A 27218-nucleotide genomic window follows, 5' to 3' on the forward strand; every position below is an offset into this window, starting at 1 on the left:
TCCAGGTCGGACTTGCACAATTAGCTGCAGGGCCCTGCGGAGGGTTGTAGAACAGAGGACTTTGGAGTTGAAGTACATGATTCCCTGAAAGTGGAGTCACAGATAGACATAGTAATAAAGAAGGCTATAGACATGCTGGCCTTCATACGGGTAGGCCATTGACTATAAATGTTGGGAAGCCATGGTGGTATTGTACAGGATGGTGGTGAGGCCGCACCTTGAGTAGTGTTTTATTTGGTTATCCTGCTACAGTGAAGATGTTATTAAACTGGAAAGAGCACAGGAAAGATTTACAAGGATGCTGTCAGGACTTGAGGGACTGAATTTTAGGGGGATGCTGGAGAGGCTAGGACTCTATTTCTTCAAATGTAGGGAACTGAGAGGAAATTTTACAGAGGAGTATAACATCATTGATTGCACGTTTAGTCTTTTCTCCCAGTTGGGGTACAGAGAACCTGTGGGCACTGTGGGGGAAAATTTAGGAGGAACTCGAGGGGCAACTTTATTTACACAGAGGTTGGAATCAGATGGAAACAGATGCCAAGAAAGTGGTTGAGGCAGATACAAAAATAACATTTAAAAGACAGTTAGACATATACACAGATTAGAAAGGTTTAGAAGGTTATGGGATGAATGCTGGCAGGTAGCACTAGCTTGAATGGGTCATCTTAGTCAGCATGGACCAGTTGAGCTGAGGGGCCTTTTTCCATGTTGTATGTCTGCATGACCCGAAATATTTGTGCCTTTGCTTGAGCAGAACTCTTACATTAACTCTTACGTTAGTGTACCTGGACTTTCAGAAAGCCTTTGATAAAGTCCCACGTAGGAGATTAGTGGGCAAAATTAGGGCACATGGTATTGGGGGCAGAGTACTGACATGGATTGAAAATTGGCTGGCTGACAGAAAACAAAGAGTAGCAATTAACAGGTCCCTTTCGGAATGGCAGGCGGTAACCAGTGGGGTACCGCAGGGTTCAGTGCTGGGACTGTAGCTGTTTACAATATATATTAATGATTTAGATGAGGGAATTAAAAGTAACATTAGCAAATTTGCCGATGATACAAAGCTGGGTGGCAGTGTGAAATGTGAGGAGGATGTTATGAGAATGCAGGGTGACTTGGACAGGCTGGGTGAGTGGACAGATGCATGGCAGATGCAATTTAATGTGGATAAGTGTGAGGTTATCCACTTTGGTGGTAAGAACAGGAAGGCAAATTATTATCTAAATGGAGTCAAGTTAGGAAAAGGGGAAGTACAATGAGATCTAGGTGTTCTTGTACATCAGTCACTGAAAGCAAGCATCCAAGTACAGCAGGCAGTGAAGAAAGCTAATGGCATGCTGGCCTTCATAACAAGGGGAATTGAGTATAAGAGCAAAGAGGTCCTTCAGCAGCTGTACAGGGCCCAGGTGAGACCACACCTGGAGTACTGTGTGCAGTTTTGGTCTCCAAATTTGAAGAAGGACATTCTTGTTATTGAGGGAGTGCAGCGTAGGTTCACAAGGTTAATTCCCGGGATGGTGGGACTGTCATATGTCGAAAGATTGGAGCGACTGGGCTTGTATACTCTGGAATTTAGAAGGCTGAGAGGGGATCTTATTGAAACATACAAGATTATTAAGGCAACACACATCAAAGTTGCTGGTGAACGCAGCAGGCCAGGCAGCATCTCTAGGAAGAGGTGCCTGGCCTGCTGCGTTCACCAGCAACTTTGATGTGTGTTGCTTGAATTTCCAGCATCTGCAGAATTCCTGTTGTTTAAGATTATTAAGGGATTGGACACGCTGGAGGCAGGAAGCACGTTCCCGCTGATAGGTGAGTCCAGAACAAGAGGCCACAGTTTAAGAATAAGGGTAGGCCATTTAGAAAGGAGTTGAGGAAAAACTTTTTCACCCAGAGAGTGGTGCATATATGGAATGCTCTGCCCCAGAAGGCTGTGGAGGCCAAGTCTCTGGATGCTTTCAAGAAAGAAATGGATAGAGCTCTTAAAGTTAGTGGAATCAAAGGTTATGGGGATAAGGCAGGAACTGGGTACTGATTGTGGATGATCAGCCATGATCACAGTGAATGGTGGTGTTGGCTAGAAGGGCTGAATGGCCTACTCCTGCACCCATTGTCTATTGTTTATATTTAAATTTGGAACCTGGAATACAATTCAGAATGGAAGCTGTTGAAGTCACATATTAAAAATATTACCAAACTATATTAAATGTTTCAGGATCAAAATAAGCTGCAGGGAGTTGTAGAGGATCAAAGTGAGCTGTAGAGAGTTGTAAACTTAGTCAGCTCTGACATGGGCTCTGGCCTCCGTAGTATCCAGGATACCTTCAAGGAGCGATGCCCTGGAAAGTTGGATTCCATCATTAAGAATCCCCATAACCCAGGACGTGCCTTGTTCTTATTGTTACCATCAGGAAGCAGGTACAGGAGCCTGAAGGCACACACTCAAATATTCAGGAGTCCCCTCTGCCATCCAATTTCTGAATGGATATTGAATCCATGAGCATTACCTCACTACTTTTTAAATTTTTATGTCTGCACTGTTTATTTAATTTAACTATTATGTGTATGTATGTATATATATATATATATATATATATACACACATATTTACTGTAATTCACAGTTTTTGACTATTATTATGTATTGCAATGCAAAGACATCAAATTTCACGACATATGCCAGTAATGTTAAATCTGATTCTGATTCTGAAAAGTGTGGATTGGAACTGGGATTTGGCTCTTGACCCAGCAGGCCATTGATAAGTTACAAACATGATGCTTAGATGATGTTTACAAACATGATGTTTAGAACTTACAGTCACTGCAACTGTTGAATCATTTGGACCTGTGATGCTGTGAGTTAATAAGTAACAGTATCTCTAAGTCACATTATGGTACAGTAGTTTTGACACTAAACTTTCACCTTCTGCCTCAGGCCTGAGGCTATTTCGGTCTAACAAGTGCTTCTTTTGAAACTAGCTGTGAGATTAATTTTGATCATCTCAGCCTTTGCTAACTGCACTTAAGTCATTACCTAGTTAGGAATCTGTTTGCCAAGGATACAGCATAATTACTGAGGGACGTTCCACAGGAGGCAATTGTTGGAGATGGACACACACGGTCCATGCAACTGAAACAGAAACCAATCATGTGCAAGTCAATATGTGCCCTCTGACCATTCTGCCAAGTTAATTTACGCAAAACCCAAACCCAATACAGATATGTCTTTACGTAATTGTTCTTGTGTGTATTTAACATCAGGTTGAGTAGGTACCTTCCTGTATTAATTACCAGTGAAAAGCAAGAGTCCAAAGTTGAATATTAGCAGTGGTTCCTTTCCAAAATAAAACTCTGAACTAATGATAATACTGCTGTAAAGAATTTCCCCTTGGATGATAGCTGAGATACTGCAGCTTTATCTGGATCCAGCTTGAACTAAGTGGCTTGATGGGTGGATGTTTGGCACATAAACTTTGTGAAGGTTGGAACTGAAACTTGCTGCCAAGAGATGTAACAAGACTGTGGCAGCTCCTTTTTATGACTGCTCTTTCGCATTGACTGCCATTCTTACAGCAGAAAAACGGCTTGGTATTTTCACAGTAATGCCATCCAAAGATTTCTTCAGACAAATCTGACAACCCAGTCGGGACCTGGAAATGAAAATTATTCTGCTATGAGAACATTATTTTAATTGTTACATCCCTTTGAGGCTATGAATTCACTGTATTCAGTTATTTTTTCATCATCTGTTAAGAAATTTAAAACTGAGGGCATAAATTGACAATTCAGCCCCTTTAAGATTTTAACTTATGTGTTATCCTATTTCCCTTTTTACCAATGTACAGACACTCTTGTGCCTAGTGTCACTTTACAGACATACGATCAATCTATGTATATAAGATGTCTTATGTATTTATATTTATTGTTTTTCATTTATCATTATTGTGTTTTTTTGTGCTGCACCAGAACTGGAGTAACAATTAATTAATTCTCCTTTACACTTGTGTTCTGGAAATGATATTAAACAATCTTGAATCTTCGCACATTATTCCCTTTTCTCTTGATTCCTTTAGTATCCAAAAGCTGTTATTACTGTCTTGAACCTCCCGCATAGCTGAGACTCTATGGCCCTCTGCTGGTAGAGAATTCCAAAGATCATCTACTCACTGTGAGAATAAATTTTTCCCCTGTCAATTCCAAATGTTTATATTGTTTGAAAAGAATAATCGATTCATAGAGCACTACAGCACAAAAATAGATTCATAGATTCATAGAGAACCCTTCAGCCCATCGAGCCTGTGCTGAACTGTTATACTGCCTACTCCCATTGACCCGCACATAGATCATAGCAGTCCGTGCCCCTCACCTCTATGGACTTATCCAAACTCCTCTTAAATATTTCAATCGAATCTACATCTACTACTTACGCTAGCAGCTCATTCCACACTTGCACCAACTTCTGAATGAAGCAGTTCCCCCTCTGGTTCCCTTAAATATTTCAACCTTTCATCATTAATCTATCAACGCTAGTTCTGATCTCACCCAATGTCAGAGGAAAAAGCCCTTTCATATTTACCCCTCACAAATCTCCCCTCATTCTACATCTTGGGGAATAAAGTGCAAACCCACTCAACCTTTCCCAATAACTCAGGTCCTCATGTCCTAACAACAAGGTAGTGTTGCAGCTATATAGGACTCTGGGCAGACCCCGCTTGGAGAACTGTGCTCAATTCTGGCTGCCTCACTACAGGAAGGATGTGGGTGGACACCATAGAAAGGGTGCTGAGGAGATTTACTAGGATGTTGCCTGGATTGGGGAGCATGCCTTTTGAGAATAGGTTGAGTGAGCTCGGCCTTTTCACCTTGGAGCGACAGAGGATGAGAGATGACCTGATAGAGGTGTACAAGATGATGAGAGGCATTGATCGTGTGGATAGTCAGAGGCTTTTTCCCAGGGCTGAAATGGCTAACACGAGAGGGCACAGTTTTAAGGAGCTTGGAAGTAGGTACAGAGGAAACGTCAGAGGTAAGATTTTTTACGCAGAGAGTGGTGAGTGCATGGAATGGACTGCCGGCGGCAGTGGTGGAGGCGGAAACGATAGGGTCTTTTAAAAGACTCCTGGATGGATACATGGATCTTAGAAAAATAGAGGGCTATGGGTAAGCCTAGGTAGTTCTAAGGTAAGGACATGTTCAGCAGAGCTTCGTGGGCCGAAGGGCCTGTATTGTGCTGTAGGTTTTCTATGTTTCTATTGTCAATTTGTCCTTGTCAATTTTCTTGATTGAATAAAAATTCTTATTGAATCATTTCAGAAGCAAATCAAATAATGCAATTGGGCACCTTTTTCTGAATTAAGGGACTAAATAACCTTTCTCATCAAACATTATCTTGCTATGAAATTGTTTTCCAGATATTGCATTGAGGACAGCATCAGATTTGGCTAAAGTTTCCCCATGCCTGAGTAATCTGTTATTACGTGTTCTCTGTGATCACGCATGAAAAAGAACTACTATTTAAAATAACAGAGTCATGGTCAATAATATAGTCAATAATACAGATTATGCTTTGGCTGCAAAAGTATCTCTTACGTGCTTGTCAGTTCAAAGGCTAAATCCAACATGTCCAGTTCTTCATCAGTAATCTCATCCAAAGACTCATAGGTATCCCTGTCCAAGATTAAGTGGCACGTTGCACATGACAGCGTTCCTTCACATGCACCTGTGATAAGAACACATGGTAACTTGCTTTCTGTATTCCAGGTAGTCCTCAAACAGGAGTGGATTTCATTCATTCATAAAGTGTAATACCACTGAATGCTGTCTATATGCTGCTGTGAAGTCAGTTTTATTACTTTGAGTCTTATGTGGACCTGTCCTTTCAACCTTATTCGATTTATTACTTTGCTAGTTGCCACAGGTACCAGGAGGATTGCCAGACCATTAAGCCTAACTATAGATTTCACAAATGTAGACACAAAAATCTGCACATGCTGGAAGCTGGAGCAAAACACAAGCTGCTAGTGGAACTCAGACGACCTGCTGCCTTTCATTGCCTCCACCTACCTCCTCTCAGTTTCTGTTACTACTTCTACCCTTCCCTCATCCATATGCCATTCACCCCTCCTCAGCTGGGTCCACCAACCACTTGCCAGCTCTCGCCCCATCCCTTCCTCTCACCCCGCTTTACTGGCTGTCTCCCCGCTACTCTTTTAGTTCAGATGAAGGGGCTCGACCCGAAATGTTGACCGTCCGTTACGGCACGATCTGCTGAGTTCGTCCAGCAGTTTGTTATTGCTGTAGGTTCACTAAAATTGGATTGTACAGCTCTGCTTTGTGGAAAGTGGAGCAGTTCGCACAAAGAATGATCAGGGTGATTGGCAAAATCATTCGGAGGTAGGAATGGCTTGCATTATGCTGGAATGCTTGCTGGCAGTCACATCCATTCCTCAGCAAGATGATTTTTCACTAAGCAAGGTGACAGAGTTACAGATCAGTACAACATAGACGTCGGCTCTTTGCCCCAACTGGTCCAAACCAAGCACCGCATCCTCCCTGCTGGTACCAGTTGTCCCATGTTCGGCCCATAACCTCCAAGCCCCTACCCCTTCATGTATTATCTACCAAAATGTCTCTTAAAATGCTGCAATTGTACATGCCTCGACCATTTCCTTTGGCAGCTCCTTCCAGGCCCTCACTACTCTCCGTGTAAAGAAGTTACCTCTCAGATCTCTTTTAAACCTCTCTCCTTTCATTTGTGCCCTCTAGTTTTGGACTCCCCGAAAGACTATGACTCTCCAACTTTTGGATTCCCTTTATGGTTTAATAAACTACTCTGAGGTCACCTCTCACTGCAGGGAATAAAGATCCAGCTTATTTCTTCCTTTATTTAGAGGTACAGTGAAGAATAGGCCCTTCCAGTCCTTTGAGCCGCACCAATGCCTAGCAACCTGTGAGAACCCCAAGTTAACCTTCACCTAATTGTGGGACAATTTGCAATTACTGATTAATGTCTTCGGAGTGTGGGAGAAAACCAGAGCACCCAGGGAAAACCCATGGGGAAGGCGCAGGGACCTCTTAGAAACATAGAAACATAGAAACATAGAAAATAGGTGCAGGAGTAGGCCATTCGGCCCTTCGAGCCTGCACCGCCATTTATTATGATCATGGCTGATCATCCAACTCAGAACCCCGCCCCAGCCTTCCCTCCATACCCCCTGACCCCTGTAGCCACAAGGGCCATATCTAACTCCCTCTTAAACATAGCCAATGAACTGGCCTCAACAGTTTCCTGTGGCAGAGAATTCCACAGATTCACCACTCTCTGTGTGAAGAAGTTTTTCCTAATCTTGGTCCTAAAAGGCTTCCCCTCTATCCTCAAACTCTGACCCCTCATTCTGGACTTCCCCAACATCGGGAACAATCTTCCTGCATCTAGCCTGTCCAATCCCTTTAGGATCTTATACGTTTCAATCAGATCCCCCCTCAATCTTCTAAATTCCAACGAGTACAAGCCCAGTTCATCCAGTCTTTCTTCATATGAAAGTCCTGCCATCCCAGGAATCAATCTGGTGAACCTTCTTTGTACTCCCTCTATGGCAAAGATGTCTTTCCTCAGATTAGGGGACCAAAACTGCACTTAGAGGGGATAACAGGATTGAATTCCAAACTCTGATGCCCTGACCTGTAATGGCATCATGCTAACCACAATGTTACTGTGGCACCCCGCCGTGGCCAACCTCTCCCCACAATTCAGGCCTTCTAGTCCGGGGAGCATCCTCATAACTCTCTTCTGCAATTCCTCCAGCTAGACAATGTCATTCCTTCAGCTGTATTACCAAAGCTGTACACAATACTCAAAGTACAGCCTCTCCAGCAGCTTGTTTAACGACAAAAAGTGTCCCTTTTTCTAAATTTGATTCCCTATCGGGTGAAGGTCAGCATGTTAAACACTTTCTCCACCACCCCATCTACTGGCATAGCTGCTTTCAGCAACTGTGCACTTGTACTCCCAGTCCCTATTTTCCACAACACTCATGAGTGATTTGATATTCATTGTATAAGTCCTATGCTGGTCTGAGGGTCCAAAATATACTGCCTCACACTTACCTAAGTTCAAATCCACCTGCCTTTCCTCAGCCCATCTCCGTAACTGATCAAAATTTCTTTGCAATTTACTGTAATCTGCTATCAACAAGACCCCTAATTTCGTATCACCAGCAAACTTGCTAATTGTGTCATTCATATCCAAATCACTTATCATAAATAACATAGGTCCCAGCTCTGACTGCGACACTCCACTGGTCACAGGCCTACAGTCAGAGGATCGACCTTCAACCATCACCCTCTGCTGCCTATCATTGAGTCAATTTTGAATCCGTTTTGCTGGCTCACTTGATTCCCATGCAACTTAACCTTCCAGGTCAGCCTGCCATGCGGAACCTTGTTAAGGGCCTGACTAATGTCCATATAAGTACCATCCTCTGCTCTACCTTCATCTATCACCTTAGTTACCTCTTCAAAAAGCTTCAAAAGATTCATCAGGTATGACTTCCCACACACAAAACCGTGCTGACTATTCGTGATCAGGCCTTGACTATCCAAGTGATGGTAGGTCCTTTCCCTCAGAATTCTCTCCAGTAAATTTGCTCTAACTGAAATCACGTTCATCTGCCAGTAGTTCAATGGTCCATCCTTGCCACCATCTTGAACAATGTAACAACATTAATCACCCTCCAATCTACTAGAACTTCACTAGCGGCTAAAAATGAAGGAAATATCCCTAAAAGAGCTTCTGTGATTCTTCCTTGGCCTCCCATAAGATTTTAAGATGCATTTTGACAGACCCTAGGAATCTTCCCACAATCTACTTAAAGGTTGCGAGTACCTCTTTCCTTGTAATATGCATATGATCTAAGATGTCACTACCTATTACCCATTTCTTAGGCATCCATGATGTTCTCCTTGCTAAACAATGAAGAGCAATAGACAATAAAAATCTTAGCCGTCTCTTGGAACTCCACACATTGGCAGCCCTGAAGGTCTTTAAAAGAATTTAGTCTCTTCCTAGTTGACCTTTTATTGATAACATAGTTAAACAACTCTTCGGATTATCTTTAGCCTTGCCTAACAAATCCATTTCATACCTTCTTTTTGTTCCTCTGATTGCCCTTTTTAGCCTGGTCTTAAACTTTTTATGTTCATCAAGGGATTCATTTCTACCCAGTTGCCTAAATGCCTTGTACACTTCATTCTTTTTCCTTATCAGAATCTTAATATCGCTCATTAGTCAGAGTTCCTGGAGTTTAAAACATCTACCTTCCACTAAACAGGAACATTCTGCGCTGAACTTGTGAAAATGACCCTTATAAAGCATCCCACTTGCCAAGTGTTACTTTGCCTTTAAATACAGTCACCCTTTCAACCCAATCCAGATTCTGCCAAATGCCTTCAAAGTTGGCCCTGGTCCAGTTCAAGACTTTAATCCGTGGCCTTTTCTAGCTTTTTCCATAACTATTTTAAAACTAATAGAATGGTGGTCACTGGACCCAAAGAGCTCCCCAGTGGCCATTTCAGTTACTTAGCCCTCATTCCCTAAGAGGTTCAGTATCAGTCCTTTCCAAGTAGGTTCCTCTAAATATTACATGATTTAACTGTCTAGGATGCACTGCACATATTTCACTCCATCCAGGCCCTTTACACTGTGTGTGACCCAGTCAACAGAGGTGGTTAAAATGAAAACTTCACTAGCACTATCTTACCAGTGCCACAACTATGCACAATTTCTTAACATATCTGCTCCTCAAAGTCCTGATGACTACTGGGGGGGCGGGGGGGGGGGCTATAATATAGCCATACCAAGGTGATCATACCCTTTTTATTATGAAGTTGCTTTCCTCTTGTCATCTCCAATGGGATCCCACCACCAAGCACATCTTTCCTTCCCCCATTCCCCCTCCTCACTTTCCGCATTCCACAAGGATCACTTCCTATGTGACTTCCTTGTCCATTTGACCCTCCCCACTGATCTTCCTCCTGGCACTTATCCTTGCAAGCAGAACAATCGCTATACCTGTCCCTACACCTCCTCCCACGCTACCATTCAGGGCCCCAAACAGCCTTTCCATGTAAGGCGACACTTCACCTGTGAGTCTGTTAGGGTCATCTACTGTATCTGTTGCTCCCAGCATGGCCTCCTGTATATCAGTGAGACCTGACATAGATTGGGAGACTATTTCACTGGGTGCCAACACTCAGTCCGCCGGAAAAAGCAGGATCTCCCGGTGGTCACCTATTTTAATTCCACTTCCCATTCCCATTCCTATTTTGACATGTCAGTCCATGACCTCCCCTACTGCTATGATGAGGCCACACTCAGCTGGAAGAGCAGTACTTCTGTCTGGGTAGCCTCCAACCTGAAGGTAAAAGCTTTGATTTCTCAAATTTCTAGTAATGACCCACCCCCTTCACCATTCCCCATTCCCCATTCCCATTTCCCTCTCTCACCTTATCTCCTTACCTGCCTCCCTCTGGTGCTCCTCCCCCTTTTCTTTCTTCCATGGCCTTCTATCCTCTCCTATCAGATTCCCCTCTCTCCACCCCTTTATCTCTTTCTTACTTCACCCCTCCCTCTTCCTGGCTTCACCTATCACCTACTACCTTGTATTTCTCCTTCCCTGCCCTCCACCTTCTAATCTTGACTTCTCACCTTTTTTTTCTTCAGTCCTGATGAAGGGTCTCAGCCCAAATCTTCGACTGTACACTTTTCCATAGATACTGCCTGGCCTGCGGAGCTCCTCCAGCATTTTGTGTGTGTTGCTTGGATTTCCAGCATTTGCAGATTTTCTCTTGTTTGTGATTGAAATACCCTTCTTATTTCTAAGTTCAATCCAAATGGCCACGTTAGATGATCCCTCACAAATATCCCCTCTATTCACTGCTGTAATGTGCTCCCGTATCAAAACAGCAACACCTCTTCCACTTTTATCGGTTCCTCTGCCAAGCCTTAAGCATCGGTATCCCAGAATATTAAGCTACCAATCTTTCCCTTCTCTCAGCTATGTTTCTGTGATAAGACCATAAGAAATTGGAGCAGGATTTGGCCATTTTTCCTCTCAATCCCATTCTCCTTTCTTTGAGAACTTGTTAACCTCCACTTTAAATATACCCAATGACTTGGTCCACACAGATTCACCATCCTGTGGTTAAAGCAATTTCTCAACATCTCTTTTTGAAAGGGACATCTTTTATTCTGAGGCCCTCTGGTCCTAGAGTCTCACACTACTGGAGACAAATCCTTGCTTTTATGGACTTTTAGGTACTAACCCTTGCAAAATGAATGCTAACATTGTATTTGCTTTCATTACTGCTGACTTAGTCTGCAAGTTAACCTTCAGAGATTCTACACTCGGACTCCCAATTTGCTTTGCATCTCCAATTTCTAAATTCCCTCTCTATTTATAAATTAGTCTACCCCTTTATTCCTACCGAAGTACATTACCATAAACTTCTGTACACTGCATTCCATCTAGCACTGGTTTGCCCTTTCTCCCAAACTGACTGAGTCCTTCTGCAGTCACCCTGCTTCCTCAACACTTTCTGTCCTTCCACCTGCCTTTATATTCTCCACAAACTTGGCCCCAAAGCCGTCAACCCTGTTATCCAGATAAAATTAATATTAACATATAATATTAAACATATAGCAGACCTAAACCAATCCTTGCAGAGCATGACTAGTAAAAGCTCCCTTTATTCCCACTCTTTGCCTTCTGCCAGTTAACCAATCTTCTATCCTTGCTAGTACGTCTCCGGTAATCCCATGGGCACATATCTTGATCAGCAGCCTTACATGCAGCACCTTGCCAAGGCCTTCTAAAAACCCAAGTAAGAAACATCTATTATTCTCCTTTATCTCTCCTGACTGCTACCTCCTCAAAGAATTCCGAAAGCTTTGTCAGGCAATATTTCCCCTTTAAGGAAAGCATGCTAAGTTCGGCCTATTTTATCAGGTGCTTCCAAGGGCCCCAAAAATGTATCCTTAATAATGGACTCTAAAATCTTACCAACCACTGAAGTCAGATTAACTGGAATGTAATTTCCAGTCTTCTGCCCCCCTCCTTTCTCACCAATAACTCTACTTCCTCCGGAGACTGAAGAAATTCAGCATGTTCCCGTCAACTCTTATCAATATTTATCAATGTACCATAGCAAGTATTCTGTCAGCTTTCATTATGGCTTTGCACAGTAACTGCTCTACACGTGACCAGAAAAAAGCTGGACACAGCTCAGCACTTCACATGAACCTACCTTTCATCCACGGACTCTGTCTATATTGCTCACTGCCTCAGCAAAGCAGCCAACATAATCAAAGACCCCACCCACCCCGGACATCCTCTCTTCTCCCATCTCCCATTGAGCAGAAGATACAATCGCCTGAAAGCACGTACCACAGGCTCAAGGACTTGCCTCTATCCCACGGTTATTAGACCCTTGAGTGGACCTCTTGTATGACAAGATGGACTTTTTCCCTCACAATCTGCCTTGTTATGGCCTTGCACTTTATTGTTTACCTTCACTGCGCTCTTTTGATAGCTGTTACACTTTATTCTGCATTGCTATTGTTTTACCTTATTCGAGCTTGGTGCACTGTGATCTCTATAAGCAGTATGCAAGGTGAGCTTTTCACTGCATCTTGTTACATATGATGATAATAAACCAATGTCAATACCAATTCAAGAGTGGAGTGACATTTGCAATTTTCCAGTCCTCTGGAACCATTTCTGACTCTAGTAATTCTTGAATGATCATTGCTAGTGCCTCCACAATCTCTTTCAGCTACCACTTTCAGAACCCTGTGTGTAGTCTATCTGGTCCAGGTGTCTTATTCACATTCAGATCCTTCAGTTTCCCAAGCACCTTCTCCTAGTAATAGCCACTACACTTACTTCTGCTAACTGAAGCTCTCAAGTTTCCGGCATGTTGCTGGTGTCTTCCACAGTGAAGGCTGATGCAAAATACTTATTCAGCTTGTCTACCATTTTTTGATCCCCATTACAGGGAAAAGTACTACAGAATAGGTACCAGCATGGATAGAAGACTGGCTGACTGGCAGGAGGCAAAGAGTGGGAATAAAGGGGGCCTTTTCTGTTCAGCTGCCAGAGACTAGTGGTGTACTGTGGGGGTGTTGTTGGGACCACCTCTTTTCACATTATTTGCCAATGATTTGGATGATGCAATTGATTGCTTAGTTACCAAGATTACAGATATGAAGATAGGTGGAGGGACAGGGAGTGTTGAGGAAGCAGAATGTCTGTAGAATGACATAGACAGATTAGAAAAATGGGCAAAAAAGTGTCAGATGGAATATAGCATAGGGAAATGTATGGTCATGCACTTTGGTAGAAACAATAAAGGTGTAGACTATTTCCAGAATGCCGGGGGGCGGTATGGGAGTGGGAGTGGGTTTCAGAAACCAGAAATGGACTTGGGAGTCCTTCTTGCAGGATTCCCTAAAGGTTAACTTGCAGGTTAAGTTGGTGATAAGGAAGGTTAATGCAATGTTAGCATTCATTCTGAGAGGACTAGAATATAAAAGCAAGGAAGCAATGCTGAGGCCTTATAAGACATTGGTCAGACCACACTTGGAGTATTGTGAGCAGTTTTGACCCCCTTATCTAAGAAAGGATGCGCTGGCATTGGAGAGGATCCAGAGGAGGTTCACGAGATAGAATGGGCATTGAGAGGATGTTTCTTTCCTATTGTGGGAGAGTCTATGATCAGAGGACATAACCACAGAATAAGAGAACACTCTTTTAGAGCAGAGATGAAAAGAAATTTCTTTAGTCAGAGGATGGTGAATCTGTGAATTCATTGCCACAGACAGCTGTGGAGCCCAGGTCATTGGGTATATTTAAAGTGGAGATTGATAGGTTTTTATTAGTCAGGGTGTCAAAGGTTTTGAGGGCAAGGTAGGAGAATGAGGTTGAGAGGGATAATAAATTAGCCATGATGGAATAGACTCGATAGGACAAACAACCTCACTCTGCTCCTATGTCTTATTGTCTTATGGTTCCTTTCCAATAAACTTTGGCCAGCTCCTCTGTAGATCCTTTTATTCAGCAGTAATAGCAATACACCCAAATTTAGCTTATCCTTCTCAAACTGCAGGGTGAATTCTATCATATTGTCATCACTTCCTCCCAGAGACTTTTATTTTACCTTAAGATCCCTAATCAAATTTGGTTCATTGCACAATACCAAATAGAGAATTGCTTTTTCCCTGGAGGGCTTATCTGCAAACTGCTCTAAAAGTCTTCTATTAGGCATTCTACAAATTCCTTCCCCTTGGATCCAGTGCTAACCTGATTTTCCCAGTCCACTGGTGTATTAAATTCCCTCCATAACCTTAACATTGCCTTTCTTAAGTGCCTGTTCTATCTGCTGTTGTAATTTGTACCCCTCATCCTGGCTGCTATTCCAGTCCCTAGCACAATTGCCCAATTCCTAGAGGCAATCTACACCCTTAGTTCATCCATATTAGCTGTTAAACTGTGTGCATTGAAATAGATGCAATTTAAAGCAGTATTTTTACTGTAAACATTGCTGTCTGATTCCTAGGCTTACACTCTTTCGTTGCAGCATATACCCCAGTATTCTTCCCAGCTCTGAAAGGCTGCATTTAGCATACCAATACCAAAACACAAGAAGAGAAAATGGCATGAACTACTGTTTTGAAAACTAAATAACCATTATTCTTAATACAATGATTGCATGAGATATGAAAACAAGTACTTTACATGTTCACCATTCTGCATTTTGGGCACTCACCAAATCCATCAATATTTAAGTTACGTTTTACCATCTCAAGCAGACGTTCATCCTCCTTTCCCACTGCAGTTAATTTCTGGTTATTTTGATCAATAAAGTGGACTACTATTTCATCATCTGACCTGTTGGAACATTAGAACAGGAAAGGCAATCAATCTCTGGTTGAGTCAAAACTAAATGTTGTACTCATCAATAATTTAAATGCACTAAGGGTAGGGAATGAGATAACATGTGGAATATAAAAGAAGCTGTTCTCTCCTCTAGTCCTAGTCTTCCCACACGGTGGAGAAATTTGTTGTTTGTATTGTGACAACAGACCAAGTTATCAGAAGATTGATGCCGATAAGAGAGATAAGAGAGAGACAATGGGGAAACATTCAAAATGCTAATAAATGAGAGAGGAGAGAGATTATCGAAAAGAGACACAGTTCCGAGTATTCTCAGACCAGTTGCTTTGAACCTGAACTGTTTGAAGTTTGATGGACAGGTGATACCCCAGCAGGGGGATAAAAGGAACAGGTTCGCTAAGGCAAGACACACCACGACACCACGAGATAATGAGACCCTGGAAGTGCGTTGTGCCCCCCTACAAGTTGGTGGGAGTTTTTGGAGGTCTGGTCGCGGGACCGACCATAGACGCACAGGGTGAAAAGGTACGATTGGCAGGAACCTGGTGTGTGTGTCCGCCCTTGCCTGGGTGCCGGGTTCACCGCAGAAGAACGATCGTATCCAGAACGGAGGGGTCACAGTCGGTGACCTCAGAAGACATTACAAAGGGCTCGCCCGAAAGCTAACTGCGAGGAATATCAAAGGTCTGTTTGAATCCGATTTGAATATCATCATTCGCTCTCTCTCTCTCTCCCCCGCAATGGCACAACAGCAATTACTGCGAACTGAACTAAACTGAACTGAACTCTGTGTCACTTGAGACTGATCATTTTACCCCTAGACTGCGATAGAGCTTGATTGATCCTATTATCCTAGTTCTGTGTACATGTGTGTTTTATCATTGTTAACCTCTTGCATTTATATCCTTATATTTAGAGTACTGTGTTACTTATTTCTTTAATAAAACTTTCTTAATTCCAGTAATCCAGACTCCAACTAAGTGGTCCATTTCTGCTGGTTTGGCAACCCAGTTACGGGGTGCGTAACAGTATGAAGCACGTGAGAGTATAACATGCTGATGAACATCTCTAGATATTCATTTCCTTTAATGTCAGTGTGGTCTGAGGTGGTTTACACGTGGGTTTCAAATCTTATTAACACTAAGCAGTCATGGTTATGAGAATGCTGCAATGCCTCTTAAATCATAGAGGATGCAGTCAGAACATTTGCACTCAATGAGAGAAGAAGTTAAAATGTGGGGATGTCAAGACACTTACACTTTTAGGGTGAAAGATATTTATGGCTGCAGAGAATAAGGCTGTGTTCATTGGTGATCAAAAATGGGCCACAGATTTACAGCCTAAGGGGAAGATTGCCAACACTACACTCAGATAGGTTACTTATTCAGGTTACTTCTTAAATGTCTCATCAGCAATTATTTGTGCATGGGCTGGGAACAGGGGCAAGGAATAAAAGGTTGACTGCATCTAGATCTCACCATGTCTCATTTCACGTCCATACATGGGTTCTTCTAACTACTTTGTAGAAGAGGGTCAGCTCCAATGTTTTGTTTCTAATATTCTGTCTACTAATGAGCCCTCAGCTCCTTTCACCAAACCAGACCGATCACTGCTGTAGCAGTTCAATGAGCTGATGCATTTTAGAATCCGTCCGCTTTGGAATGACCTTAAGTTGTGAAAGATATTACATGTATGCATGTATTTGTTTATTTGAGTTCAGAGATTAAATAGAAAACCTTAATGTCCTTCATTACATCAAGCTCTCTCCCATAATCTCCTTTGGCTTCACAGTAGCATAATACTATTAGAGCGCCAGTGACACGGGTTCACTTCTGCTGCGGCAGAAAACCAATAAGGAGTTTATACATTCTCCCCATGATTGTGTGGGTTTCCTCCGAGTGCTCTATTGCCTCCCACTTTCCAAAGACACATAGGTTAGTAGGTTAATTGGTGACATGTGAGTAACTGGGCGGCGCAATTATGGCTCACAAAAACACAAAATTATGGCTTTGGCTTCTTTGCCAATCAGATTTACTGCTAACAAATTCACAAGTGACTAGAAGTCATGTCCTACTGAAGATTAACTGTAGTCTCAGGATAACTATCCAAATTTGGAATATAGCATAAAGAATAGATCCACTTTGGCTGCTCTAAATTGAAATGAAATCTTTTACTGTGGGTCAATGACCACCCATTCCTACTTCTATCTTAAGCATCAAATATATTTTCTCAGATTTGCCAATGCTAATTTTCTATCCTAAACTGCTCCATTTCAAAATGACTCTGCATTTTCTGGAATAAAAGTTCATTTTACAACTTATTTGTGTCGTACATAGGGTAATGCAAATGAATTTCCACACACACAAAATACTGGAGGGACTCAGGTCAGACAGCATCAATGGAAATGAACAGACAGGCAACATTTCAGGGCAAGATCCTTCTTCAGGACTGGAAAGAAAGGAGGAAGATATCAGAAAAAAAGGTAAGGAGAGGGGATGGAGGATAGCTAAAAGGTGATAGGTGAAGTCAGTTTGGTTGTAAAGTTAAAGGGCTGGAGAGAAAGGAATCGGACAGGAGAAGCCATGTAGATCAAAATGGTGGCAAAGACAAATTCCCAGGAAGGATGTGCGGTTGTGTGAGGCGAGTCTGGCTGAGTAAATAGTCAAAGAGTCAGAGGGCACTGGATATCACAGAGAAGGAGCAGTGAGAGAAGGTCTCACTGAACTCCCAGCAAATAGAAGATTTAAATTTCCTCATGGTAGGCATCCTCTGAAGAGACTTCATAGTGGATCAGCAAATCATAAACACAATAGATTTGGCAGGTGTTGGAAATCCAGAGCAACTAACAAATTGCTGGAGGAACTCAGCAGGTCAGGCAGCGTCTATGGAAATGAACAAACAGTCAACATTTTGAGCCGAGACTCTTTTTCGGGACTGGAAAGGAAGGGGGAAGACACCAGAACAAAATGGTGGCGGGAGGGGAAGGAGAATAGCTAGAAGGTGATAGGTGAAACTAGGTGGATCGGAAAGGTGAAAGGCTGGAGAGCAAGGAATCCAATTGGAGAAGCCATGTGGAACAAGATATTCCAGGAAAGATACGTGGTGGTGGTAGTGAAACTGGTTGAGTACGTTGTTATTTTTGTTGCCTAAGAGCTATAGATTTTCTTGAATTTAGACCAGCCATCTAGCACAGAATATTAGAAGTGGAAGTAATGTAGAGTACATGGATATGTCTGCATCAGCCACTATACATCACTAGGAAACAAGGGCAGATAGATTTGCAAGAGGAAGACTTACAATAAAGGTAAATATTATCAAAGTCAAAGTCAAGTTTGTTGTCATATCTGCAAGAACATGTCTACACAAGTGGCATGAAAAGCTTAACTGCAACAGCATCACAGGCACATAGCATCATATAACAGCATTCACAAGGAACACATAGATTAAGTATAAATCATACACAACTTTTACAAGAAAGGACACAAATCGAACAGAAAATAAACAAAGTCTATTGTAGTGCAAGGTGATCAAAATGGTCATAGTGTCACTAAATTGCAGTGATTAGAGTTTTGCCGGTTGGCTCAAAAGCTGAATGGTTGAAGGGAAGTAGCTGTCTTGAACCAAGTGAAGTGGGACTTCCGGCTTCTGAACCTTCTGCCTGAGGGCAGCTGTGAAAAAATGGCAAAGGCCTAGATGGAGGAGATCTTTGATGATAGATGTTGCCCATTTTGGGACAGCACCTCCTGTAGATACTAGCAATAGTGGGAGGGAATGTGCCAACGATGTATTGCGCTGAGTGCAAAACTCCCTGCAAGTTCTTACATTCCTCTTCACTTGAATTGCCAATATCAGACCATTGATGCAGTCAATCAGGATACTTTCATCAGGATATCTATAGAAGTTTGTTAGAGTGTTTGATTACAAGCCGAACTTCCTTAATTTCTTCAGAGAGTAAAGACGCTGTCACACTTTCCTTATGAACGCACCAATATACTGGGTTCTGACAGATCGTCTGATATGTTAGCACCCAGGAATTTAATGATTCCCTCCACCTTAGATCCCCCAAGGCATACTTGCACATGTTCACCTTCCTGCAGTCAATATTCGGCTCTTAAATCTTGTTGACATTGAGCAAAAGGTCACTGTTGTGTTCCCACTCAACCACATTCAATTCAGCCATCAGAATAAGGACAACTTTTGGCTATGTATAGTTTGTACTCTGATGAGCTTGATAGCAAAACCATGACTCATAACCTTCAACGCAAAATGTTCTTTATCAGCAAGGTTACCTGCAATTATTTTGCCAAATGTTTATGAAAGAAAGACAGTCAATGAAAGATGTGAGGTCATTATGTCTTGCAAACATAAACCAACCACACTTTGAGAAAAATAGTTTGGAGAAAAATGCAAGGTTCAGTAAATAAGTTTAAATAATAAAGATCATTAATACTTTGTAAATAAGTTGTGTAGTAATGTTGTTTTCTTTTAATGATTCTGTTTTCTCCATGTTGAAATAATGTCATTGGATGTATGAGATACCTCAGTACCCAAGTTGTTCATGTATGAACCCATACAATCCATGCTGGTAAGTAGAACTTGAGAGAACGATTTAGACTATTTCTTGAGCTACCTGCATGGATGATGCTATGCTTTGACTGAGAAGTCAAAATAGATACCATTTTGTAGTATATGTAGACTTTAAAAAACTCATAGTATTGTTTGTAGACAGAACTAATGTAACCTATAAACCTAAGAAATGTCCAAAATCAGGGGTCTAGAGATTGATTCAATTGCTTTAGTAGTTCTAACTCAGGCTGCACTGAATGAATGGCTTTTGCTATGGTGAGTTCTGACTAAACAACTTAGATACCATTAATGGTAGAAGAAATTCATTATGTTCCATTTAAAAATATTATTGGGTAATAAAATTCTGACAACTTGTCAAACAATTAGAGTAATATAGCACAGAAACAGGCCCTTCAGCCTATCTTGTCCATGCCAACCTGGGTACACACCTGAGCTCATCCCATTTGCCCATGTTTGGCCCATATCCCTCTAAATGTTTTCTATTCATCTACTTAGTCGAATAATCCTTAGACTACTATACCAATGTCCCAAGTTCCTCAATAATCCCCAAAGCACTTGCATTAAATTTGTGTTTCCATCCTTATTAGATTGTCTGGAATGGACCACATCACATTTATTAGAAATAACTTACTTGTGTCCTTATTCTTTTAACCAATTTCTCAATATCATCCTGTAATCTAATCTGTCAACAATACCAGAGACAGAATCCTCAGTTATCATGGAAGGCATGCAACTTCAGAAGACTTTATGAGGAAAATCCACAGCTGACTGCTGATGGATTAAAACCCTCAGAAATCCTTCATTAATGTTTAACTTAGCAAGTGTTGTCCCAGAATTTAACCATGAAATAAACTATTTAATGGGTGCCTCAGGACAGAATTTTGAAATGGAAGCTTACTCCTGTATGTCATAGGTGATTCAGAGACAGCAAGGGACCTTGGAGCTGAAGGCTATGTGGGAAGACCATAAGACCATAAGATTTCGGAGCAGAATTTGGCTACTCGGCCCTTCGAGTCTGCTCTGCTATTTCATCATGACTGATCCATTTTTCCTCCCTCTTGCCTTCCCCCTATATCCATTGATGTCTTGATCAATCAAGAATCTATCAACCACTGCCTTAAATATACATAAAGAATTGGTTTCCACAGCCGTCTGTGGCAAAAAAATCCACATATTCACCACTCTCTGGATAAAGAAGTTCCTCCTCTTCTCTGTTGTGACTCTGCATTCCTCTTCACAGCACCACACTCACTGCCAGAGACCTGGTCATTGTGGCTCCCCCCACTAGGTTGGCCCCGTCAATAGTATCTAAAGCTTTACAATTATTATTGAGGGGAACTGCCACAGGTGTACTCTGCACTGGCTGTGCATTTCCCCTCCTTCTCCTGACAGTCACCCAGTTACCTGTCTCTTGCAACCTAGGGGTAACTACCTCCCTCTAGCTCCTGTCTATCACCTCCTCGTTTTCCCATACAAGTCAAAGGTCATCGAGCTCCAGTTCCTTAACACATTTTCTCAGCAGTTGCGGCTCAGTGCATCTGGTGCAGATGTGTTTATCTGGGAGACTAGAGGTCACATCCCACACAGAGTGCAAAACACTGCCCCTGGAGCCATTCTCACCACACTACTATGCCCTGATGGGTGAGGAATGAACAAATTAGAACAGAAAGAAAGTAACTTACAAGATACTTAATCTCACCCAAGCCTGATGTTGCCTAAGTCCCGTAAGCCAATGCCACTCTAAAGACTGGCACACTCTAAAAGAATGGCCATTCCGCTTGCACTTAAATTATTCTTACTGACCCCTTCTGATGAATCCCTCTTGCTGGTTGCTCACTCCTCAACTCAGACCAACTGCCGTGAAACACTGACTTTACAATCTCCTGATTAAAAAGTACACCCCTGATGTGGATTGTCCAACTCAGAGAAAACTGGCTCAGTCACATTCCTGATCGGTTATTCCCTGGGTCCCTTTAAATTTAGTTTGTGTCACGATCAGGACCGTTGACTCCTTGTTTTCCTTAATTCATTGTTTCCCCGTGTTTCTTGGGCTCTGTAATTAAAGGCATTTGAGTCTCAGCTGAACGAGCAGTATTTAGTGTCGGGCTTACAGCTACTCGGTGCTAGATCATCATCGGACGTCACCGAAGCAAGTGAGAGCAAGTCACCCTGCTGGAACGAGCCAAGTTACATCGCTGGAGCTACTCAAGTCTTCTCCCTGAAGTGAGTGCCAGTAAGTCGCCCCTCCTCGCCGGAGGCAGCCTGTTAAGTTTCCTTGCCTGATCGAGCCACTAAGCTACGTCACTGGAGCGGGTCCGTCAGGTTAACCCGCCATAGTGAGACTAGAGCCGCTGTCTGTAGTTCCTTGGCTTCTTCAAGGGTTTGCCACTACTTGGAGCCACTTCGTGTCAAGGTATGAACTGACTATCATTGTGTGGTACCGTCTCTTCATGTCCTTGTCTCCGCTGAGTAGGTCCGGCCATTTTGCCGCTACTCTGAGTTAGGAACTGTCTCCTCGTGTCCTCGTCTCCACTGAGTAGGTCCAGCCATTTGCCGCTACTCTGAGTTGGGGAATCCTGTCTCTCAGTATTCTGCGTCCTGTGTCTAAAAGAAGAGTCCTGGCTCTATGTCCTGTGTCCAAGGAGGAGTCCCGGCTCAAAGTTCCAAGTCCGGGTCCCATTCCATGTTCCGAGTTCGAGTCTAGTCACGCTTATTCCCGCTTCTGTTTTGCTCACTCCTTGATCTCCCTCCGAACAATCCTTGCTTCCCTGCTTTCCTCGTAAAGATTAGTAAACTCTATTCTTGTTAACAATACAAAACATGTTTGTGTCCTGCTTTTGGGTCCACCTGTGAGTCCGCACTTGTGACAGGCTCAAAGCTCTGCTCTTTGAATCTTGCATGTTGTTGTGTTCTTTATATTGATACCTTCTGTGGGTTAACAATAAATAATCATATTCTGGAAGAATTAGAACCTTTATTTACAGCAACAAAACCAAACCACGTTTCTTACTGTGCCATGTTCCAGATCATTCTCTCATTTCTGCATATGCTCAGAACTCTGTCCAGTCACATTCTGACACGTGATATCACCACATCTTCCTTTCCTTCTAAGTGGTTCACACAGTTCTTGAATTTCGTTGTTATTTCCATGTTTTGTCTGGTCAGCATCAATTAACTGAATCTCTGAAGTTGGCTCTTTCTTAAGGTCTTTGCGATTTCTTCTTAACACTGCTCCTTCTTCTGCTTGGACCATGTATGATCTGGGTTGTACTTCTTCAAGTACTGTACAGTAGCTTTCTTAATTCCTTCTACTTCCATTTGTAATGAAATATGAATCTTCTTATCTTCATCTAATTCATTCATTAACTGTGTTATCTCTTTTTTATGCTGAGACTTCACCATTTCAATAAGACTTCTCAATTCCTTCACTTGTGCTTTCACTTCTTCAATTGGATCCTGATTCTTGTTACTCTTTGGCTTCAGATCAGTATTGTACTGTACCGGCAAGTTTGGCGTCCGTCCTCCTGCAGGGGTGAGTTTGTGATGGAATGCATGGCCCATTGATGCATGCGCGTTACCTCCAGAGGGCAAAATTGTAATTCCTTGTTTTGGTGGCAATGCTTTGTCAGATGCTGGTAAAAAAAGGGATGGGTCTGGGAGCTTTCTTTATGACTTCTTTTACCTTTGCCGCATTGGAATCAAATTCTGTTCTCTCTTGCTCTTTCATCAAGTCACTGTATTCTGACTCTGTGTCACTGTCCAGGACAAAACTCTTTTCACCAAATTCAGTCTCTCACAGACAGATAGACCCATTATTGACTGTACATTTTTTGACACCACCACAAATGAAAGTGTGTGCACCATATTTTTGTGTGATATTTTTGCCACACAAGTTCCTTTAACTGGAATGTCTGCACCTGAATACCCAGTTACTTTTATATTTGTCTTACGTAACTTTGGTCTTGGCTATAATGCATTAAACTCAGATTCTGCAAGAACATTTACTTGTGCTCCAGTATCAAGTTTAAACAGAATATTGTTTTGGTTCACTTGCAATGGAATAGTCCAGTCATTCTTACCGCCTCGTACCCCATCCATTATTTATTTATATACAAACATTTTCTTTTTCTCTCTCCTTTTTCTCCCTCTGTCCCTCTCACTATACCCCTTGCCCATCCTCTGGGTTCCCCCCTCCCCCTTTTCTTTCTCCCTGGGCCTCCTGTCCCATGATCCCCTCATATCCCTTTTGCCAATCAACTGTCCAGCTCTTGGCTCCATCCCTCCCCCTCCTGTCTTCTCCTATCATTTCGGATCTCCCCCTCCCCCTCCCACTTTCAAATCTCTTACTAGCTCTTCTTTCAGTTAGTCCTGACGAAGGGTCTCAGCCTGAAATGTAGACTGTACCTCTTCCTAGAGATGCTGCCTGGCCTGCTGAGTTCACCAGCAACTTTTTTGTGTGTTGCTTGAAATTCCAGCATCTGCAGATTTCCTCGTGTTTGTATTCTTACTTTGTTTGTTTTCACAAAGCACATCTGCATAAAACTCCTCAAGTTAATTTTCAAGCACTGCATTTACTTGTTTTATTTTCTTTCTACTTCTGCAACAGCGTTAAGAATGATTACTCTTAACACAATCGTTGCACATTTTCCCATATGCTGGACACTGTTTAGGTTGATGCTGCCACCTACAGCGATCACATAGCTTTTTTCTCTCAGATGACATCTTGTTCTCTGTTGGTTTTTTTGCTGTTTTATTATTTTTTCTAATATGTTTGCGTTTTTTTTTTACAGCGTCTACATGGCAGCTTTCAATGAAAAGTTCTGTAGCCTGCAACATCACGATTTCCAAAGCTTTGCAAAACATCAAAGCTTTTTCCATATCTAAGTCTTCTTTTCTTAACAGCCTTTCTCTCAGACCATTACCCCGAATGCCACTAACAATTCTGTCTTTAATGAGAGAGTCTGTCAATTCTCCAAAATCGCATGTTTTACTATGGTGTCTCAACTCTGTAACATATTGATCAATTGTTTCAGCAGCTCTGTTTACATTTGAAAAATTTATACTACTCATATGTCACATTATGCTTCGGTATATAAAATGCTTCAAATTTGTCCATTATCAACTTCAAATTTAAATAATCTCCATCTTCAAAAGTAAAATGATTATATACCTCAATTGCATCATCACCTATTACGTGGAGTAGAACTGCAGCTTTTTTTTTCCAATTTTTTATCTGCTTCGACCACCGATAAATAAATTAGCGATGGAGGTAGCAGCCCTTCCTCTTGTAAAACTGTTAGCAAACACCGAAACAGTTCAAACTCTTTTTTCAGAAAATTATCTTCGATTCCCCCGTATTAGGAAATGTATTATTCTTCCAGACCTACTTCTGACACCATGTTGTGTTCTTTATATTTGTACGTACCGTGGGTTAACAATAAATAATCATATTCTGGAAGAATATGATCTTTTATCTACAGCAACAAAACCAAACCACCTTTCTTACTGCGCCATGTTCCAGATCACTCTCTCATTTCTGCGCATGCTCAGAACTCTGCCCAGTTACGTTCTGACACGTGATATCACCACACACGTGGCCCTGACCAAAAGGTAGCTCTTCTTTCACGTTGCTGCTTGCTGATTGGTTGAAGATAAGTTGCAAGGAGAGCTCAAAGAAGCTGCAGGGGCTAAAGGTGGGAGTAGATAGCAGTAGGTGGAGAATAATGTAGGCCAATGTGAGATTAGTTATTTTGTAAAAAGAATAGCAGAACGGACTGGGCAGCACAGTGACACAGGCGAGGCACTGTGGTGAAGCTAGTAGGGCTGCTGCCTCATTTTCTAGCAACCGAGGTTCAAGTTTGACCTCTTAGATCCTCTGTTTGCTCATTCTCTCTCTGTGACCACATTGTTTTTCCTCAGGTGCACCGGTTTCCTGTCACATCCCAGAGTCATGCAAAGTGATCCTCGTGTGTGAGTGAAGGGCAGAGTCTGGGAGGAGTTGATAAGAATACAGGAAACATAAAATGGGTGAGTGGAGGATTGAGGTACATGATCTCTAAGGACTTGATGGGCTAAAGGGCCTGTTTCCTTGTACGGTCACGTGACAATATTTTTACAATCAACTGTAAACGTTGTCATCAGAGAAATGTAAAATTCCTTGTGTGCGAGTCACAAAAAGTTACAATGAAATTCATTATAAAAATCACTTGGCGGTAAGCATTAAGGTAAAAAAGGTTCTCGTGCTTCCCTGACGCGTATGACAAATAAACTCTTTTTGGGCTTCCAGCTGGGTGCAGGTATCAGTTATAACCGATGTTTCTCTGCCATCTTCAAGATGACAGGGCTTGGCTTCAAGACATCAGTTATAATTGATACATGTACCCAGCTGGAAGCCTGAGAAGAGTTTATTTGAAGCGTTAAGGTGTTTTTATTGAAAAGAAGATGGAGTACAACAGTTGTTATTATTACGTTATTGTCGCCAAACAATTGATACTAGAGCGTACAATCATCACAGCGATATTTGATTCTGCGCTTTGCGCTCCTTGGAGTACAAATCGATAGTAAATATAATAAACATTTAAATTATAAATCATACATAGAAAATAGAAAAGGGAAAGTAAGGTAGTGCAAAAAAAACGAGAGGCAGGTCCGGATATTTGGAGGGTACAGCCCAGATCCGGGTATGAAGTCTTGTTACAATCGTACAGGGTTTTGTTGAAACCCCATCAGCAGATTTATTCCTAGGAGGAAAAGGCTGAAAAGATCCTCTGGAATTTCGAAGAATGTGGGGGAGAGAAAAAGGGCAGATTTTGAGAGGTTTGTCAGAACGAATGATGTATATCTCTAGGACTGGAGGACACTATTTTGGGACTAAGACTAAATTTGTGAGGTATCTCTGCACTAATAGTCATTAATCCTTGGAAATCTTTATTTGGTGTTAGGGATGCTGAAACATCAAGCATGTTTAAAGCAGAGATTGGTTTTAGAATTTGAGGGAAATGAGGGATTAGGTGGAAAACTAAAAGTAAAACAAAATATTACAACCTCTTTAAAGTGTGGAGTAAACTGAAGAGTATCTTAAAATTATAAAATTTAGTTTCATGTTACCAACTTAGATTTTGTTTATTCTTTTTGAAGGAACAGTTGGAATGATGCCTCACCTGTGGTTCCAGAATACAGCAGATAAGCTGACAGGTCTTTTCTGTTGGCTCACAGCAGGCTGCAATACTTCCCGGCACTTAACCACGAGTGTCTTCCTGTAAAATAGTGCTCTCCCACAAAGCAATCTATGCAGGGATTGTAGTCCCAAAACACTGCGGCTCATCGTACTGACAAATGTTGGAAAGTTTGCTGCTGTGGACTGGGTGGCTGTGGATCCTTTCCCTAATGATTTGTTTTGAGTGCAAATAGGCTTATATGATAACTAAGAAAAAGGGGGCCAGGCCTATCAGATTTGTCTCAAGGTTGTAGGAAGTTTTGCAATTTTTGTTCCTTTTATCACTGTCATTCTGTGTTGCCACCAGAGACAGTTAAACAAAAAAAACTGTGCGCTGTAAATCTGAAGAGCTGGACAAGTGCACTTGATCAGTTTGAAAGGAAAACAAAATGTTTATTAATGCTTCAAGTAGTGCTCTGAGACGTTCATGTTGAAATGTCTGTGGTCTGAATAGGGATCTGT

General features: G+C 42.0%; 1 protein-coding gene across 1 annotated transcript; it reads right to left on the reverse strand.

Annotated features, from left to right (window-relative positions):
• Positions 1–1748: 1748 nt before the first annotated feature.
• Positions 1749–27202, reverse strand: fdx1b (ferredoxin 1b). The gene is made up of 4 exons (XM_063061407.1): positions 26701–27202; positions 14826–14947; positions 5592–5721; positions 1749–3652 (listed from the first exon to the last, which is right to left on the reverse strand). Exons 1-4 carry the CDS (start codon positions 26862–26864, stop codon positions 3538–3540), a joined length of 531 nt encoding a protein of 176 aa, XP_062917477.1. The 5' UTR covers positions 26865–27202; the 3' UTR covers positions 1749–3537.
• Positions 27203–27218: the final 16 nt, after the last annotated feature.

Source organism: Mobula hypostoma, chromosome 10, assembly GCF_963921235.1.
Source record: "Mobula hypostoma chromosome 10, sMobHyp1.1, whole genome shotgun sequence".
Taxonomy (NCBI): domain Eukaryota; kingdom Metazoa; phylum Chordata; class Chondrichthyes; order Myliobatiformes; family Myliobatidae; genus Mobula; species Mobula hypostoma.

Excerpts from the sequence above, each read along its gene's own strand:
- fdx1b (XM_063061407.1), bottom strand. The coding sequence starts at position 26,864 with ATGAGCCGCAGTGTTTTGGGACTACAATCCCTGCATAGATTGCTTTGT. Across the intron at positions 14,948-26,700 it reads GCTGTATTCTGGAACCACAG|GTCAGATGATGAAATAGTAG; the intron begins GTGAGGCATCAT and ends ATGTTCCAACAG. Across the intron at positions 5,722-14,825 it reads CTTAAATATTGATGGATTTG|GTGCATGTGAAGGAACGCTG; the intron begins GTGAGTGCCCAA and ends TTCTTATCACAG.